The 17,032-nt window shown below is 39.3% G+C and overlaps 2 protein-coding genes across 6 annotated transcripts in view; one reads left to right on the top strand and one right to left on the bottom strand.

The window, feature by feature from the left end:
- LOC115140966 (integrin, alpha 8) overlaps window positions 1-17,032 on the top strand; it is a 62,077-nt gene that overhangs the window by 32,152 nt on the left and 12,893 nt on the right. Inside the window, exons 24-25 of the mRNA XM_065000037.1 lie at window positions 6,480-6,585; window positions 7,123-7,281. Coding sequence (XP_064856109.1) covers window positions 6,480-6,585; window positions 7,123-7,281 — 265 coding nt within the window. The remainder of the gene's footprint in view (window positions 1-6,479; window positions 6,586-7,122; window positions 7,282-17,032) is intronic.
- Window positions 7,569-16,475, bottom strand: LOC115140967 (cytotardin-like). Of its 5 annotated transcripts, none has more exons than XM_065000035.1 (20): window positions 16,221-16,475; window positions 15,465-15,527; window positions 13,925-13,987; window positions 13,764-13,826; window positions 13,623-13,685; window positions 13,413-13,475; window positions 13,204-13,287; window positions 13,001-13,084; window positions 12,793-12,855; window positions 12,585-12,647; window positions 12,409-12,492; window positions 12,190-12,252; window positions 11,967-12,030; window positions 10,533-10,595; window positions 10,357-10,440; window positions 10,164-10,247; window positions 10,030-10,092; window positions 9,801-9,863; window positions 9,649-9,698; window positions 9,504-9,539 (listed from the first exon to the last, which is right to left on the bottom strand). In XM_065000035.1, exons 1-13 carry the CDS (start codon window positions 16,345-16,347, stop codon window positions 12,002-12,004), a joined length of 912 nt encoding a protein of 303 aa, XP_064856107.1. In that variant the 5' UTR covers window positions 16,348-16,475; the 3' UTR covers window positions 9,504-9,539; window positions 9,649-9,698; window positions 9,801-9,863; window positions 10,030-10,092; window positions 10,164-10,247; window positions 10,357-10,440; window positions 10,533-10,595; window positions 11,967-12,001. The 5 variants fall into 5 exon arrangements, with proteins under 5 accessions (XP_029535358.2, XP_064856106.1, XP_029535360.2 ...); XM_065000036.1 differs by having other exon boundaries at window positions 9,508-9,539; window positions 9,649-9,704; XM_029679500.2 differs by lacking the exons at window positions 12,190-12,252; window positions 12,409-12,492; window positions 12,585-12,647; ... (7 more) ...; window positions 15,465-15,527; window positions 16,221-16,475 and adding exons at window positions 7,834-7,922; window positions 8,119-8,175; window positions 8,317-8,445; window positions 8,548-8,601 and having other exon boundaries at window positions 8,910-9,539; window positions 9,649-9,863; window positions 11,967-12,002.

A 17,032-nucleotide genomic window follows, 5' to 3' on the forward strand; every position in this document is an offset into this window, starting at 1 on the left:
CTACAAGACCCTGCTAGGTAAAGTCCCCCTTATCTCAGCTCGCTGGTCACCATAGCATCTCCCACCTGTAGCACACGCTCCAGCAGGTATATCTCTCTAGTCACCCCCAAAACCACCTCTTTCTTTGGCCGCCTCCTTCCAGTTCTCTGCTGCCAATGACTGGAACGAACTACAAAAATCTCTTAAATTGGAAACACTTATCTCCCTCACTAGCTTTAAGCACCAACTGTCAGAGCATCTTACAGATTACTGCACCTGTACATAGCCCACCTATAATTTAGCCCAAACAACTACCTCTTTCCCAACTGTATTTAATTTATTTATTTATTTTGCTCCTTTGCACCCCATTATTTTTATTTCTACTTTGCACATTCTTCCATTGCAATTACTACCATTCCAGTGTTTTACTTGCTATATTGTATTTACTTTGCCACCATGGCCTTTTTTGCCTTTACCTCCATTCTCACCTAATTTGCTCACATTGTATATAGACTTTAAAAAAAAATTGTTTTACTGTATTATTGACTGTATGTTTGTTTTACTCCATGTGTAACTCTGTGTCGTTGTATGTGTCGAACTGCTTTGCTTTATCTTGGCCAGGTCGCAATTGTAAATGAGAACTTGTTCTCAACTTGCTTACCTGGTTAAATAAAGGTGAAATAAAATAAATAAATAAATAAATAAAAAATCTATGTGTATGTTAGTCTGTGTATGATAATCATCTATGTGTATGTTAGTCTGTGTATGGTAATCATCTATGTGTATGTTAATCATCTATATGTATGTTAGTCTGTGTATGGTAATCATCTATGTGTATGTTAGTCTGTGTATGTTAATCATCTATGTGTATGTTAGTCTGTGTATGTTAATCATCTATGTGTATGTTAGTCTGTGTATGTTAATCATCTATGTGTATGTTAGTCTGTGTATGTTAATCATCTATGTGTATGTTAGTCTGTGTATGTTAATCATCTATGTGTATGTTAATCATCTATATGTATGTTAGTCTGTGTATGTTAATCATCTATGTGTATGTTAGTCTGTGTATGTTAGTCTGTGTATGTTAATCATCTATGTGTATGTTAGTCTGTGTATGGTAATCATCTATGTGTATGTTAGTCTGTGTATGTTAATCATCTATATGTATGTTAGTCTGTGTATGTTAATCATCTATGTGTATGGTAATCATCTATGTGTATGTTAGTCTGTGTATGGTAATCATCTATGTGTATGTTAGTCTGTGTATGGTAATCATCTATGTGTATGTTAGTCTGTGTATGGTAATCATCTATGTGTATGTTAATCATCTATATGTATGTTAGTCTGTGTATGTTAATCATCTATGTGTATGTTAGTCTGTGTATGTTAATCATCTATGTGTATGTTAATCATCTATGTGTATGTTAGTCTGTGTATGTTAATCATCTATGTGTATGTTAGTCTGTGTATGTTAATCATCTATGTGTATGTTAGTCTGTGTATGTTAATCATCTATGTGTATGTTAGTCTGTGTATGTTAATCATCTATGTGTATGTTAGTCTGTGTATGTTAGTCTGTGTATGTTAATCATCTATATGTATGTTAGTCTGTGTATGTTAGTCTGTGTATGTTAATCATCTATATGTATGTTAGTCTGTGTATGTTAGTCTGTGTATGTTAATCATCTATGTGTATGTTAGTCTGTGTATGTTAATCATCTATGTGTATGTTAGTCTATGTATGGTAATCATCTATGTGTATGTTAGTCTCTGTATGGTATTCATCTATGTGTATGTTAGTCTGTGTATGTTAATCATCTATATGTATGTTAGTCTGTGTATGTTAATCATCTATATGTATGTTAGTCTGTGTATGGTAATCATCTATGTGTATGTTAGTCTGTGTATGTTAATCATCTATATGTATGGTAATCATCTATGTGTATGTTAATCATCTATGTGTATGGTAATCATCTATGTGTATGTTAGTCTGTGTATGTTAATCATCTATGTGTATGTTAGTCTGTGTATGTTAATCATCTATGTGTATGTTAATCATCTATATGTATGTTAGTCTGTGTATGGTAATCATCTATATGTATGTTAGTCTGTGTATGGTAATCATCTATGTGTATGTTAGTCTGTGTATGGTAATCATCTATGTGTATGTTAGTCTGTGTATGTTAATCATCTATGTGTATGTTAGTATGTGTATGGTAATCATCTATGTGTATGTTAGTCTGTGTATGGTAATCATCTATATTTATGTTAGTCTGTGTATGGTAATCATCTATGTGTATGTTAGTCTGTGTATGTTAATCATCTATGTGTATGTTAGTATGTGTATGGTAATCATCTATGTGTATGGTAATCATCTATGTGTATGGTAATCATCTATGTGTATGGTAATCATCTATGTGTATGGTAATCATCTATGTGTATGGTAATCATCTATGTGTATGGTAATCATCTATGTGTATGTTATCTGTGTATGTTAATCATCTATATGTATGTTAGTCTGTGTATGTTAATCATCTATGTGTTATCTGTTAGTTAATCATCTATGTGTATGTGGTAATCATCTATGTGTATGTTAGTATGTGTATGTTAATCATCTATATGTATGTTAGTCTGTGTATGGTAATCATCTATATGTATGTTAGTCTGTGTATGGTAATCATCTATATGTATGTTAGTCTGTGTATGGTAATCATCTATGTGTATGTTAGTCTGTGTATGGTAATCATCTATGTGTATGGTAATCATCTATGTGTATGTTAATCATCTATGTGTATGGTAATCATCTATGTGTATGTTAATCATCTATATGTATGTTAATCATCTATGTGTATGTTAATCATCTATATGTATGTTAGTCTGTGTATGTTAGATATTCCTGAACAACGTCTACTTGCGCCCCTACTGGATGGAAATTATAAATGTAATGGCTGTGCTCAATGCAATGGCACTTATAAATGTAGATCCTTCAAACACCCACAATCAGGGAAATCGATCCCAATAAAAGGTGTTATTACGTGCTCCACTAAGGCAGTTATTTATCTTATAAAATGGTAAAAATGATGTAGGTAAAACAAAGCGCAAATTAAAAGTACGTATCTCAGAGCATCGGAGCACCATTAGGTGTAAAAACTTTATTTATCCGGTTGCGGCCCACTTCTTGGAGGCAGGCCACTCGATTTCGTCTCTGCGTTATATTGGGATCGAACATGTCACCCTCCCTAGGAGAGGGGGTGACCTTGATAATTTATTGTTAAAACGAGAGGCTGCCTGGATCTTTCATTTAAAGACCCTTGCGCCCTTCGGTCTCAACGTAGACTTTGATCTGAAGCCATTCTTGTGATTATTGTGACTTTGCCATTGTAATTGTGTGTAAACTTGTATAGTCAAATTAATCTATGATCATATGCTATCCATTTGTTTGTATACTGTTCTTTGTATGACATTTTAATATTTGATTATTAACCAATGATATTAGGCCACTCCTGGCCATGATTACAGACACCTGTGTCTTTTGACACTATATAAACGAGTCATCCCGCAGTGTTTGTGATTATACCCTGATGAAGACAGCTTGGCTGTCGAAACGTTGGTATTACATTTTTGCATCTGAGCTCCAAGAGTGTGCTCTCTTTTATTTTCAAGTCTGTGTATGTTAATCATCTATGTGTATGTTAGTCTGTGTATGTTAGTCTGTGTATGGTAATCATCTATGTGTATGTTAGTCTGTGTATGTTAGTCTGTGTATGTTAGTCTGTGTATGGTAATCATCTATGTGTATGTTAGTCTGTGTATGTTAATCATCTATGTGTATGTTAGTCTGTGTATGTTAGTCTGTGTATGTTAGTCTGTGTATGTTAGTCTGTGTATGTTAATCATCTATGTGTATGTTAGTCTGTGTATGTTAGTCTGTGTATGTTAGTCTGTGTATGTTAGTCTGTGTATGTTAATCATCTATGTGTATGTTAGTCTGTGTATGTTAGTCTGTGTATGTTAATCATCTATGTGTATGTTAGTCTGTGTATGTTAGTCTGTGTATGGTAATCATCTATGTGTATGTTAATCATCTATGTGTATGTTAGTCTGTGTATGGTAATCATCTATGTGTATGTTAATCATCTATGTGTATGTTAGTCTGTGTATGGTAATCATCTATGTGTATGTTAGTCTGTGTATGGTAATCATCTATATGTATGTTAGTCTGTGTATGTTAGTCTGTGTATGTTAATCATCTATGTGTATGTTAGTCTGTGTATGTTAATCATCTATGTGTTATGTTAGTCTGTGTATGTTAATCATCTATGTGTATGTTAGTCTGTGTATGTTAATCATCTATGTGTATGTTAGTCTATGTATGGTAATCATCTATGTGTATGTTAGTCTCTGTATGGTATTCATCTATGTGTATGTTAGTCTGTGTATGTTAATCATCTATATGTATGTTAGTCTGTGTATGTTAATCATCTATATGTATGTTAGTCTGTGTATGGTAATCATCTATGTGTATGTTAGTCTATGTATGGTAATCATCTATGTGTATGTTAGTCTGTGTATGTTAATCATCTATGTGTATGTTAATCATCTATGTGTATGTTAATCATCTATGTGTATGGTAATCATCTATGTGTATGTTAGTCTGTGTATGTTAATCATCTATGTGTATGTTAGTCTGTGTATGTTAATCATCTATGTGTATGTTAATCATCTATATGTATGTTAGTCTGTGTATGGTAATCATCTATATGTATGTTAGTCTGTGTATGGTAATCATCTATGTGTATGTTAGTCTGTGTATGGTAATCATCTATGTGTATGTTAGTCTGTGTATGTTAATCATCTATGTGTATGTTAGTATGTGTATGGTAATCATCTATGTGTATGTTAGTCTGTGTATGGTAATCATCTATATGTATGTTAGTCTGTGTATGGTAATCATCTATGTGTATGTTAGTCTGTGTATGTTAATCATCTATGTGTATGTTAGTATGTGTATGGTAATCATCTATGTGTATGGTAATCATCTATGTGTATGGTAATCATCTATGTGTATGGTAATCATCTATGTGTATGGTAATCATCTATGTGTATGGTAATCATCTATGTGTATGGTAATCATCTATGTGTATGGTAATCATCTATGTGTATGGTAATCATCTATGTGTATGTTAGTCTGTGTATGTTAATCATCTATATGTATGTTAGTCTGTGTATGTTAATCATCTATGTGTATGTTAGTCTCTGTATGGTAATCATCTATGTGTATGTTAGTATGTGTATGTTAATCATCTATATGTATGTTAGTCTGTGTATGGTAATCATCTATATGTATGTTAGTCTGTGTATGGTAATCATCTATGTGTATGTTAGTCTGTGTATGGTAATCATCTATGTGTATGTTAATCATCTATGTGTATGTTAATCATCTATGTGTATGTTAGTCTGTGTATGGTAATCATCTATGTGTATGTTAATCATCTATATGTATGTTAGTCTGTGTATGGTAATCATCTATGTGTATGTTAGTCTGTGTATGGTAATCATCTATGTGTATGTTAGTCTGTGTATGGTAATCATCTATGTGTATGTTAGTCTGTGTATGGTAATCATCTATGTGTATGTTAGCCTGTGTATGCTAATCATGCACACTTGGGCCAGTGCTAGTGCTACTTGGTCACACACACACACACACACACACACACACACACACACACACACACACACACACACACACACACATGCCTGCACACACATACACACATGCGCTTGCATACACACACACACACACACACACACACATGTTTGATTTACTATCCTTGTGGGGAACAAAACATTGATTCCCATTCAACTCCTATTTTCCCTAACCATTAACCTAACCCCAACCTTAACGCTAATCTTAACCCCTAACCCTAAAACTAAACCTTACCCTAACTCCTAAGCCTAACCCCTAATGCTAATTGTAACCTTAACTCCCAAGCCTAAAATAGCCTTTTACCTTGTCAGTCCTCACTTGTCCGAATTTTCCTTGTTTTACTATCCCCCCCCCCCACACACACACACACTTCAAAGCCTGGACCCCAGAGTGACTTGGCTGGGTCTACGGATGTTGTACACACAAACAGACAGTGATCTGTGGGGGGGCTGTGGGTGTTGGGGACTGGAGGGCGGGAGGTTAAGGACCAACTGGCATTGGGTAAGTTGTGTTTGGCAGCGGAGTGGCGAGTGGCTTGGTATTCACCCCCCCATGTTGTCCTGGACGTTGTAAATCATTTGTTCTCCATATCATTTGTTCTCATACTCTCTCTCTTCTCTTCTCTTTCTTTCTCTATCGCTCCTCTTTTTCTTTCTTTCTCTCTCCCATCTCTCTCTCTCTCTCTCTCCCTCTCTCTCTCTCTCTCTCTCTCTCTCTCTCTCTCTCCCTCTCTCTCTCTCTCTCTCCCATCTCTCTCTCTCTCTCCCATCTCTCTCTCTCTCTCCCTTTCCAGGGTGTGTCATCCCTCTCAGGTGGTTCTTCCGTTTCCTCACTGGGAGCCCAAAGAGAATCCGGTCAAAGAGGATGACGTAGGACCCCAGGTCACACACATCTACGAGGTACATACACACACAGTAAAAGCAGTAGCCCTGTAAGTACTGGCTGCTGTCTGATCAAAGGCCTCCTGAACAGTGGTAATTACTGTCATAAAGGAAGAGATGGGGGGGGATAAGAGGGGGGATCAGACATACGTTTGTGTGTGTATGTGTGTGTTGAAGAGGCAGTGAAGGGGGACATCTGCTGGATGTCTACAGGGTTTGGGGCTGCAGTGCTCCTGTCCTGCAGTCTGTCCAGCTGGTTATAGTTAGGTCGGCCAGAGTTTCTCTCTCCGAGAATTCCTTCCTGGAGCACTGAGACCATGTCCTGTTTGGGTGACTCACCATCATCACCTTCAGAATTAATGAGTGTGTGGAAAGGGGCTAAGCTGAGTGGATTGGTGTTCTCATACTCTCTCGCTCTCACTCTCTCTTTCTTTCTTCTTCCCTCTCTACTCCTCTCCCCCCTCTCTCTCCATCTCCTCTCTCTACTCCTCTCTTCCTCTCTCTCTTCTTCTCATCTCTCTGTCTCTCCTCTCTTTTTCCCTCTTACTCTCTCAGCTCCATAACTCAGGTCCCAGTAGTATCCAGGAGGCGGAGCTCCAGGTGGGCTGGCCCTCTCGTTTCCGTGACGAACACCTGCTCTACGCTCTGGAGGTTCTAACAGACGGACCAATCAGCTGCCGGAGCAACACCAGCCTCAACCCCCTGGGCCTACAGGTAACACAACCACACCTCCTGCTGAGACTGGACATGACCCTGTACTCATGCACTGATGTTCTATATTTATTAACCTCTATTGGTCTTCAATGTTTTAGAAACAATGGCATAAATGCTTTTGTGAAGTTACAGCCCAGTTAGATCAAAGTGTGCTGACCCAATCTAGCATTGATGTAGCTTGGTTCTTGTCATTATAAAATAGGGTAACGTCTGGTAACGTCATAAACCATCTGGTTTATGTTTGTGATGATGACTGAGGAATGTGCTTTAATGATGACAAGACAAAGTCACTCATTCCATGTTTATTGAAGACTGTAGGAGGACGGAGAGGGACTAGTGGAGTCGGCCCATAGCAGGGTTGGTGGTGAAGAGCAGGATCCCAGTAAAGACAATGTGGTTGTAGTTGTCATCATACAGCCCCCAGCCCTTAGGAAGCCTTAAGTACACCAGGTCATCTTTCTCTAGCTCCAGAGCCACGGCGCCTGTCATGTACTCATAACCACCATGGAAGTTGTCCTGGACGTTGTATATCATTTGCTCTCCATTTTTGACCAAGTAAACACCCATTTTCTGTCCAGGCTCTCGGCCCATGGAGGTGAATGTGAAGTAGTAGACTCCTCTCACTGGTGCTGAGAACATACCTGTATCAGAGGGGAAGCAGGGAGAGATCAGCACTATCCGTCTCTCTTAGGCTCTGTAGCAGCCTGTTAGTGGTTTGGGTCTGTGCCAGTAGCTGGCCCCTGTGGGCACCACAGGCGCCCGGTGGCACCATAATTGGGTAGGACAGGCTCATAGTAATGACTGGAGTGAATGGTATCGAACACATCAAACACATACCATTCCATTCACGCCATTCCAGACAATGTTATGAGCCGTCCTCCCCTCAGCAGCCTCCTGTGGTGGACACGTGAGCATGGAGATTGTGTGTTTATGTTTATATCTTTCTCTGAGTTGTAGATGTATTGCTGTGTGGGTGAACCTGTAGTATTGTTACGGTGTAAGTTTCATCTGTAGTATTGTCGGCGTAAGCTGTACCAGAGTTGGTGTCGTAACCGTTGCCAATGTTGGTGAAGATTTTTTCATAGACCAGAGTGATCTCAGTTTGAAAGGGTCCCACATATCCTGAGTCCGTCAAACCAACAGAAAAGGCCACCTGTCTTCTGTCTGCGAATACATGAGAATGAATTCGATCAAGTCCACCGTAATGTCTCAAATGTATTCATTTCATACCCTACTGTGGGTTTGATTGAATTGATCTGTTCTTACCTAGCCTCAGTTCCTCCACCTGGCTCTCAGCGACACTCAATCTTGCCTCCAGGGCTGAAATAGCAAGATAATAATATCTTAATAAACTCATACTCTGAGGTAGCTTTGTTGTCATTGCTGTGCTTAGATACATCCTGATTAGATCAATTAGATCAGTCAGCGGTCCAGGAAAGTGATTGTAGCCAAGCTCTTATTAGTGCAGCATAGTTACATGTGTTACATTACATTACATTTAAGTCATTTAGCAGACGCTCTGGTTGTCGCTCTGCTTCCCAAGGCTAACAGTTCTGCTGCTTGGGCTCGATTCATGCACAATATCCAGAGGTGTTCATCATCTTCTTAAAAAATTTACTACTCATTACCTGCATTCTCTTTCTTCAACTCTGCCACCTGGCTCTCACTGGTTGTCACTCTGTTCTTCAACTCTGCCACCTGGCTCTCACTGGTTGTCAATCTGTTCTTCAACTCTGCCACCTGGCTCTCACTGGTTGTCAATCTGTTCTTCAACTCTGCCACCTGGCTCTCACTGGTTGTCACTCTGTTCTTCAAGTCTGCCACCTGGCTCTCACTGGTTGTCACTCTGTTCTTCAAGTCTGCCACCTGGCTCTCACTGGTTGTCACTCTGTTCTTCAACTCTGCCACCTGGCTCTCACTGGTTGTCACTCTGTTCTTCAAGTCTGCCACCTGGCTCTCACTGGTTGTCACTCTGTTCTTCAACTCTGCCACCTGGCTCTCACTGGTTGTCAATCTGTTCTTCAAGTCTGCCACCTGGCTCTCACTGGTTGTCACTCTGTTCTTCAACTCTGCCACCTGGCTCTCACTGGTTGTCACTCTGTTCTTCAAGTCTGCCACCTGGCTCTCACTGGTTGTCACTCTGTTCTTCAACTCTGCCACCTGGCTCTCACTGGTTGTCACTCTGTTCTTCAAGTCTGCCACCTGGCTCTCACTGGTTGTCACTCTGTTCTTCAAGTCTGACAGTTCTGCTGCTTGGCCTGAAATTATATAAATATTTTAGAGAGGCAATAGACAATATCCAGAGCTGTGATTTTTCCTCTTTCTTCTATTGAACAAATGATTTACTTTTTCTAAGTTCATTATTACCTGCATTCTCTTTCTTCAGTTCCTCCAGCGTGCTCTCATTGGCTGTCACTCTGGTCCTCAAGGTTAACACAAGTGAATTTCCAGAAATGTTCATGTTTCCAGTGACTTATTTGACTAAATATTTGTCATAGCTAATTGCTTATCATCATTACCTGCATTATTTTTCTCCAGTTCTGCCACATGACTCTCACTGACTGTCACTCTGGCCTCCAGGGCTAGAAGATCATTTATGCAAGAATATCATTTATGATGACAATGATAAGCCATGATGTAGTTTTGTTACATCGCTTTGTTTTTTCATATCTTGAAATGAGCGGAATCTTATTATGTTCAGGTGAAGAATACATGTAGTCCTTCTTATAAGTGAAACATTTGAGTCACCTGCATTCGCTTTCTTCAGTTCTGCCACCTGCCTTTCGCTGGCTGTCAATCTGGTGTCCAGAGCTGAAATAGTATAAAAATAATTAACAGTAAAAATGGCTATTAAACACACACTTTTGCACAATATATCTTACCTGCATTTACTTTCTTCAGTTCAGCTACCTGACTCTCACTGGTTGTCAATCTGTTCTTCAAGTCTGACAGTTCTACTGCATGGGCTGAAATTATATAAACATTGTAGAGAGGCAATAAACAATATCCAGAGCTGTGCTTTTTTCTATTGAGTAAATTAGTAACTCAATAGTTTTTCAAAACACTTCTTGTTACCTGCATTCTCTTTCTTCAGTTCTGCCACCTGGCTCTGAAGGGTTGTCACTCTGCTTCCCAAGGATAACAGTTCAGCTACTTGGTCTTGAATCATATGAGTCAATATCCAAAGTTGTTCATCTTTCTAGGCAATTAATTATTAACTGAATTATTTTCAATTCACATGTAATCATTACCTGCATTCTCTTTCTCCAGCTCCTCCACCTGTCTCTCACCAGCTGTCACTCTGGCCTCCAGGGCTAGAAAATAGTTTGTTTTATCATAATTTATGATAAAAAAATGTTAAACCAAGATGTAGCTTTATCATATCCTGAAATAAGCTGAATCATGTTAAATTGAGACCTAATATGTGGTAGTTCTTATATGTAAAGATGCACTACATTGCCAAAGGTATGTGGATACCTGCTCATTGAACATCTCATTCCAAAATCATGAGCATTAATATGGAGTTGTTCCACCCTTTGCTGCTATAACAGCCTCCACTCTTCTGGGAAGGCTTTCCACTAGATGTTAGAACATTGCTGCAGGGACTTGCTTCCATTCAGCAGCAAGAGCATTAGTGAGGTCGGGCAACGACATTGGGCGATTAGGCCTGGCTCACAGTCGGCGTTCCAATTCATCCTGAAGGTGTTCGATGGGGTTGAGGTCAGGGCTCTGTGCAGGCCAGTCAAGTTCTTCCACACCGATCTCGAAAAAACCCTTTTCTGTTTGGACCTTGCTTTGGGCACAGGGGCATTGTCATGCTGAAACAGGAAAGGGCCTTCCCCAAACTGTTGTCACAAAGTTGGAAGCACAGAATCATCTAGAATGTAATTGTATGATGTAGCGTTAAGATTTAATTTCACTAGATCTAGCTCGAACCATGAAAAACTGCCCCAGACCATTATACCTCTTCCACCAAACTGTACAGTCGGCATTATTCATTGGGGCAGGTAGCAGGTAACTCCTGGCATCCGCCATACCCAGATTCGTCCGTCGGACTGCCAGATGGTGAAGCGTAATTCATTTGTCCAGAGAACGTGTTTCCACTGCTCCAGAGTTCAATGGTGGCGAGCTTTACACCCCTCCAGCCAACCCTTGGCACTGTACGTGGTGATCTTAGGCTTGTGTGCAGCTGTTCGGCCACGGAAACCCATTTCATGAAGCTCCCGACTAACAGTTCCTGTGCTGGCGTTGCTTCCAGAGGCAGTTTGGAACTCAGGAGTGAGTGCTGCAACCAAGGACAGATTATTTTTATGCGCTACATGCTTCAGCACTAAGCGGCCCCGTTCTGTGAGCTTGTATGGCCTACCACTTAGCAGCTGAACCGTTGTTGCTCCTAGACGTTTCCACTTCACAATAACAGAACTTACAGTTGCCCAGGGCAGCTCTAGCAGGGCACAAATTTGACAAACTGTCTTGTTGGAAAGGTGGCATCCTATGACGGTGCCATGTTGAAAGTCAGTGAGTTCATCATTAAGGCCATTCTACTGACAATGTTTGTCTATGGAGATTGCATGGCGGTGTGCTCGATTTTATACACCTGTCAGCAACGGTGTGGCTGAAATAGACAAATCCACTAATTTGAAGGGGTGTCCACATACTTTTGTATATATAATGTATAGAGTCACCTGCATTCTTCGCCTTCAGTTCTGCCACATGCTTCTCACTGACTGACACTCTTGGCCTCCAGGGCTAGAAAATAATGCATACAAGAAAACAATCAACTGTGATGTAGCTTTGTTACATTGCTTTGCTTTATCATGTCCTAACATTAGCTGAATCATGTTCAGACGAGGCACACATGTAGTAGCTCTGATAAGTAAAAAAAAAATAAAAAAAATAAAATGGCACCTGTATTCTTTCCCATCAGTTCTGCCACTTGGTTCTCACTGGCTGTTACTCTGGCCTCCAGGGCTAGGAGATCATTTATGCAAGAAAATCATTTATTTAGAAAATTATGTAGCTTTGTTACATCACTTTGGTTTTTCATATCTTGAAATGAGCGGAATCTTATTATGTGCAGGTGAAGAATACATGTAGTCCTTCTTATAAGTGAAACATTTGAGTCACCTGCATTCGCTTTCTTTAGTTCTGCCACCTGGCTCTGAAGGGTTGTCACTCTGCTTCCCAAGGATAACAGTTGTGCTGCTTGGTCTTTAATCATATGAGTCAATATCCAAAGTTGTTAATCTTTCTAGGCAATTAATTATTAACTGAATTATTTTGAATTCACATGTAATCATTACCTGCATTCTCTTTCTCCAGCTCCTCCACCTGTCTCTCACTGGCTGTCACTCTGGCTTCCAGGGCTAGAAAATAGTTTATGAATCAACAAAATGTATGATATAAAAGGTTAAACCAAGATGTAGCTTTATAATATCCTGAAATAAACGGAATCATGTTAAAGTGAGACCTAATATGTGGTAGTTCCTATAAGTAAAGATAAATAGTCACCAGCGTTCTTTCCCTTCAGCTCTGCCACATGACTCTCACTGACTGTCACTCTGGCCTCCAGGGCTAGAAAATATGGCATACAAGAAAACAATCTACTGTGATGTAGCTTTGTAACATTGCTTTGCTTGATTACATCCAAACATTAGCTGAATCATGTGCAGGTGAAGCGTACATGCATTAGCTCTGATAAGTAAAACATTTTAGTCACCTGCATTTTTGGCCATCAGCTCTGCCACCTGGCTCTCACTAGCTGTCACTGTGTTCTCCAGGGCTGACAGCTCTGCTGCTTGATCTGGAATTATAGAAATCTTGTAAAGAGGCAAAAGGCATTATCCAGAACGTTGATGATTTTTTTCTTCTATTTAGCAAACTATTAACTCAATAGATCATCAGAACACAATTCATTATTACCTGCATTCTCTTTCTTCAGTTCTGCCATCTGGCTCTGAAGGGCTGTTAGTCGGCTTCCCAAGGATAACATTAGTGCTGCTTGGTCTGGAATCATATAAACATAGTAGACGATATGTAACATCCATATGTTATAGGCAATATTCAATATGTTGTTGTTTCTATTGAGAAAGTTAACTCAATATCTATTTTTTTAAACATCTCGTTATTACCTGCAATCTCTTTCTTCAAGTCTTCCACCTGGTTCTCACTGGTTGTCACTCTGGCCTCCAGGTCTATCATTTTTTAATGATAAAAACGATGATCCCTGATGTAGCTTTGTTACATCACATTGCTTTTCATATCCTGAAATGAGCTGAATCATGTTCAGGTGAGGAATACACAGTATGTAGTAGTTCTTACAAGTAAAACATTTTAGTCACCTGCATTCTTCCCCTTCAGATCCTTCAGCTGGCTCTCACTGGCTGTCAATCTGGCCTCCAGGGCTGAAGTAGTATGAAAGTAATTAACGCTAAATGAACAGAAAAACACACGTTTGCACCATATAGCTTATCTTACTGTACCTGCATTCTCTTTCTTCAGTTCCGTCACCCGACTCTCACTGGCTGTCACTCTGGCCTCCAAGACTAAGATCAGACAGTTGGAAAATGTAGAATGCTTTATTAGTTGTAAGTGTTATTTACTGTCAGAATACATGAGGGTGAAGTTTATATTAGTGCTTTACCTGCATTCTCTTTCTTCACTTCGTCCACCTGGCTCTCACTGGCTGTCATTCTGGCCTCCAGCGCTGAAGGAGCATGAAAATAAACATTGCTGAACATATCGACCATTACTGTTTTTTTGTGACCAAATTAGAATTGTTTTAGTTATTTATTTATTTTTGGGGGGGGATTACAGATACATTATCCATTTCAAAAGTATACGTTTATAAAAACTTGTAATCTGCCGCTCAACAGCAACAAAAAATTTTAAGAAATACATACAGAGTTTAACAATAAATAGTCAATTCAGTATAAACAGGAAAATAAAAAAGAAGTGGGCCTCCCACAACTTCCCATCCCATTCCCCCAGCCAACATGTCTCCATACTACTCCCCCTACCCCCATGTCCCCCCCCCCTAGCAACAAGGGTTGCTCGTCAGTCACCCACCGCCCACCCTGGCGACCATAGAAAACCCTCCCCATACCACCCCTTCCCCATGGGGCTGAAAGTAAAGAAAGTCAAATAAATATTGAAATAGGTGTGTATATATAGTGCCTAAAGAAAGTATTCACACCCCTTTACTTATTCCACATTTTGTTGTGTCATAGCCTGAATTAAACATTTATTAAATTGAGATATTGTGTCGCTGACCTACACACAATACCGCATAATGTCAAAGTGGAATTTTGTTTGTAGAAAAGGTTTTTAATGAATACAAAATGAAAAGCTGAAATGTCTTGAGTCAATAACTATTCAACCCTTTTGTTATGGCTTAAATAAGTTCAGGAGTAAAAATGTGCTTCACAAATCTCATAATAAATTGCATGGACTCATTCCGTGTTCAATAAAATTGGTTAACATGATTTTTGAATGACTACTGTACCCCACATATATAATTATCTGTAAGGTCCCTCAATTGAGTAGTGTATTTCAAGCACAGATTCAACCACAAAGGCCAGGGAGGTTTTTCAATGCTTCGCAAAGAAGGCCACCGATTGGTAGATGTGTACAAATTTTTAAAAAGCAGACGCTGAAAATCCCTTTGAGCATTTTAAAGTTATTAATTAGGCTTTGGGTGGTGTATCAATACATTCTGTCACTACAAGATATAGGCGTCCTTCCTAACTCAGTTGTAGAGAGGAAGGAATCAAATCCAGGCTGTTTCACATCCAGCAGTGATTGGGAGTCCCATAGGGCGGCGTACAGTTGGCCCAGCGTCGTCCGGGTTTGGCCGGTGTAGGCCGTCATTGTAAATAAGAATTTGTTCTTAACTGACTTGCAGAGTTAAATCAAGTTTAAAATATATATATAATTAAAAAGGAAACCGCTCAGGCATTTCACTTTGAGACCAATGGTGATTTTTAAAACAGTTACAGAGTTTAATGGTTGTGGTATGAGAAAGGAAGATGGATCAACAACTTCTAGTAGTAACTGTATCCACTGGTGAATTGGTGAGCTTTTTAAAATGACAAGTTCACAACTTCACTTACAGAATCATACATCTCATATGCAAAAACAAAAATGTGGTACATCATGTTTATTCATAGTAGTCTCCTTATTACCTGTATTCTCTTTCTTCAGTTCCACCACCTGGCTCTGACTGGCTGTCACTCTGGCCTCCAGGACTGAAATAGCATGAAAATATATAGCTGAGATGCAGCTAAAACAAAGCTTTGTTTATTTCTCCCTGAAATTAGCTATGCTCATCTGAGGCACAGTAGTTCTTATGAAGTCTACCTTTAAAGAAAGATGGGAACCCCCGTGCTAAGCAATCCCTTTGCGGTAACTCTGGGCTGAAATCATAAGGAAATGTGTCTTGTACATTACCATAAAATGTCCAGCAAAATCCACAGCTGTACATTTTTGATTGAGCTAATGAACTAAATCGCATTTAGTCAAATGAGCATTTTGTTAGCACCTTCGTTCTAGGTCTGTAAATGGAACGTCAGTATCACATTGGCACTCTGTCTGTCGTCTAGTTCTGTCAGTTCTGCTGCTTGAGCTTTAATGATAAAGATATACTGTAGCCTGTGTATGATCCATTTCAGCAGCTGACTTTTCTATTGAGTGAATTATTATCTAAATCCATTTAAGAAATGACATCTAACGATGATTATCTATGTTCTCTGTCTTCAGCTTGACCACCCTGTCCCCCCCAGGACTGAAATGGCACCAACATAAATGTCCAAACTTATCAATCAATACAGAATGAGACTTAAGCAAGCACTACTTACTTGCGCAGGTTTCATTACCTGTATTATTACGTGAGGCTACCTTTGTTCTTTCTTTCTCTGTCTATATATGCATTACTACAGTACCTGTGTTCTTATTCTCCAACTTCTCTACTCGTTTCTTTGTGTTGTTCAGCATGAGTCTCAGGTGATTCAGCTCATCCCAGACAGCATCTATGGTAGTGAATAGAATGTTCTGGTCAATCTGATCCATCCCTCCTTTACTCTCCCTCAGCCCAGGCCCCAGACAGATAGAACATCAGCACCAGCATAGCTACAACACCCCTCATTTTGAATGATGCCTTAGTTCAATAGTAATGTAATGTCTATGAGTCTCAGTCCCATCAAAAAGAAGGGGGGCAGAATGGGGAATCTTTATAGAAACGCGTCAACAAGAACTAGCCCACTACGTGAGAAGTCAACATGTGGTGGGTGTAAAAAATAGCACCAAGGGCATCTGATCAAACATCAAGAGAACCAGAGTAACCCAGAACCCCTGTGTTGTTTGGTCTCTTCTTTTTCCACAAGGTAGAAAACTGACTACAAGGCTGCTGATCAGGCTACTAGACAGTGTGTCATCTACAATGTGTAGGCTTATGTATGCCTTGCAAAAGTGTTCAAACCCCTTGGATTTCTTCACATTTTATTGTGTTAGAAAGTGGGATTCAAATGGACTTCATTGTAATTTTTTGTTTAGACAAAATACTATGTAATGTCAAAGTCTAATAAAAATTTAATTTAAAAAAATTATAATAAAAATGTGATAACTTTAGGAAGGTACTGTAAGTGTGTACCTGTGTTGTTTTATGTTTTGGATGATTGGTTGGTCTTAAAAGTGGTTTGTAATAATGTGACTTCATTATCTCCTCTCCTTCTCGCTCTCACACTCGCTCGCTCTA

The sequence above is a fragment of the Oncorhynchus nerka genome, linkage group LG14 (genome assembly GCF_034236695.1).
Source record: "Oncorhynchus nerka isolate Pitt River linkage group LG14, Oner_Uvic_2.0, whole genome shotgun sequence".
In the NCBI taxonomy this organism is placed as follows: domain Eukaryota; kingdom Metazoa; phylum Chordata; class Actinopteri; order Salmoniformes; family Salmonidae; genus Oncorhynchus; species Oncorhynchus nerka.

Excerpts from the sequence above, each read along its gene's own strand:
- LOC115140967 (XM_029679498.2), bottom strand. The coding sequence starts at position 9,742 with ATGAACATTTCTGGAAATTCACTTGTGTTAACCTTGAGGACCAGAGTG. Across the intron at positions 9,540-9,648 it reads ACTGAAGAAAGAGAATGCAG|GCCAAGCAGCAGAACTGTCA; the intron begins GTAATAATGAAC and ends ATATAATTTCAG. Across the intron at positions 8,446-8,547 it reads GGTGGAGGAACTGAGGCTAG|ACAGAAGACAGGTGGCCTTT; the intron begins GTAAGAACAGAT and ends ATGTATTCGCAG.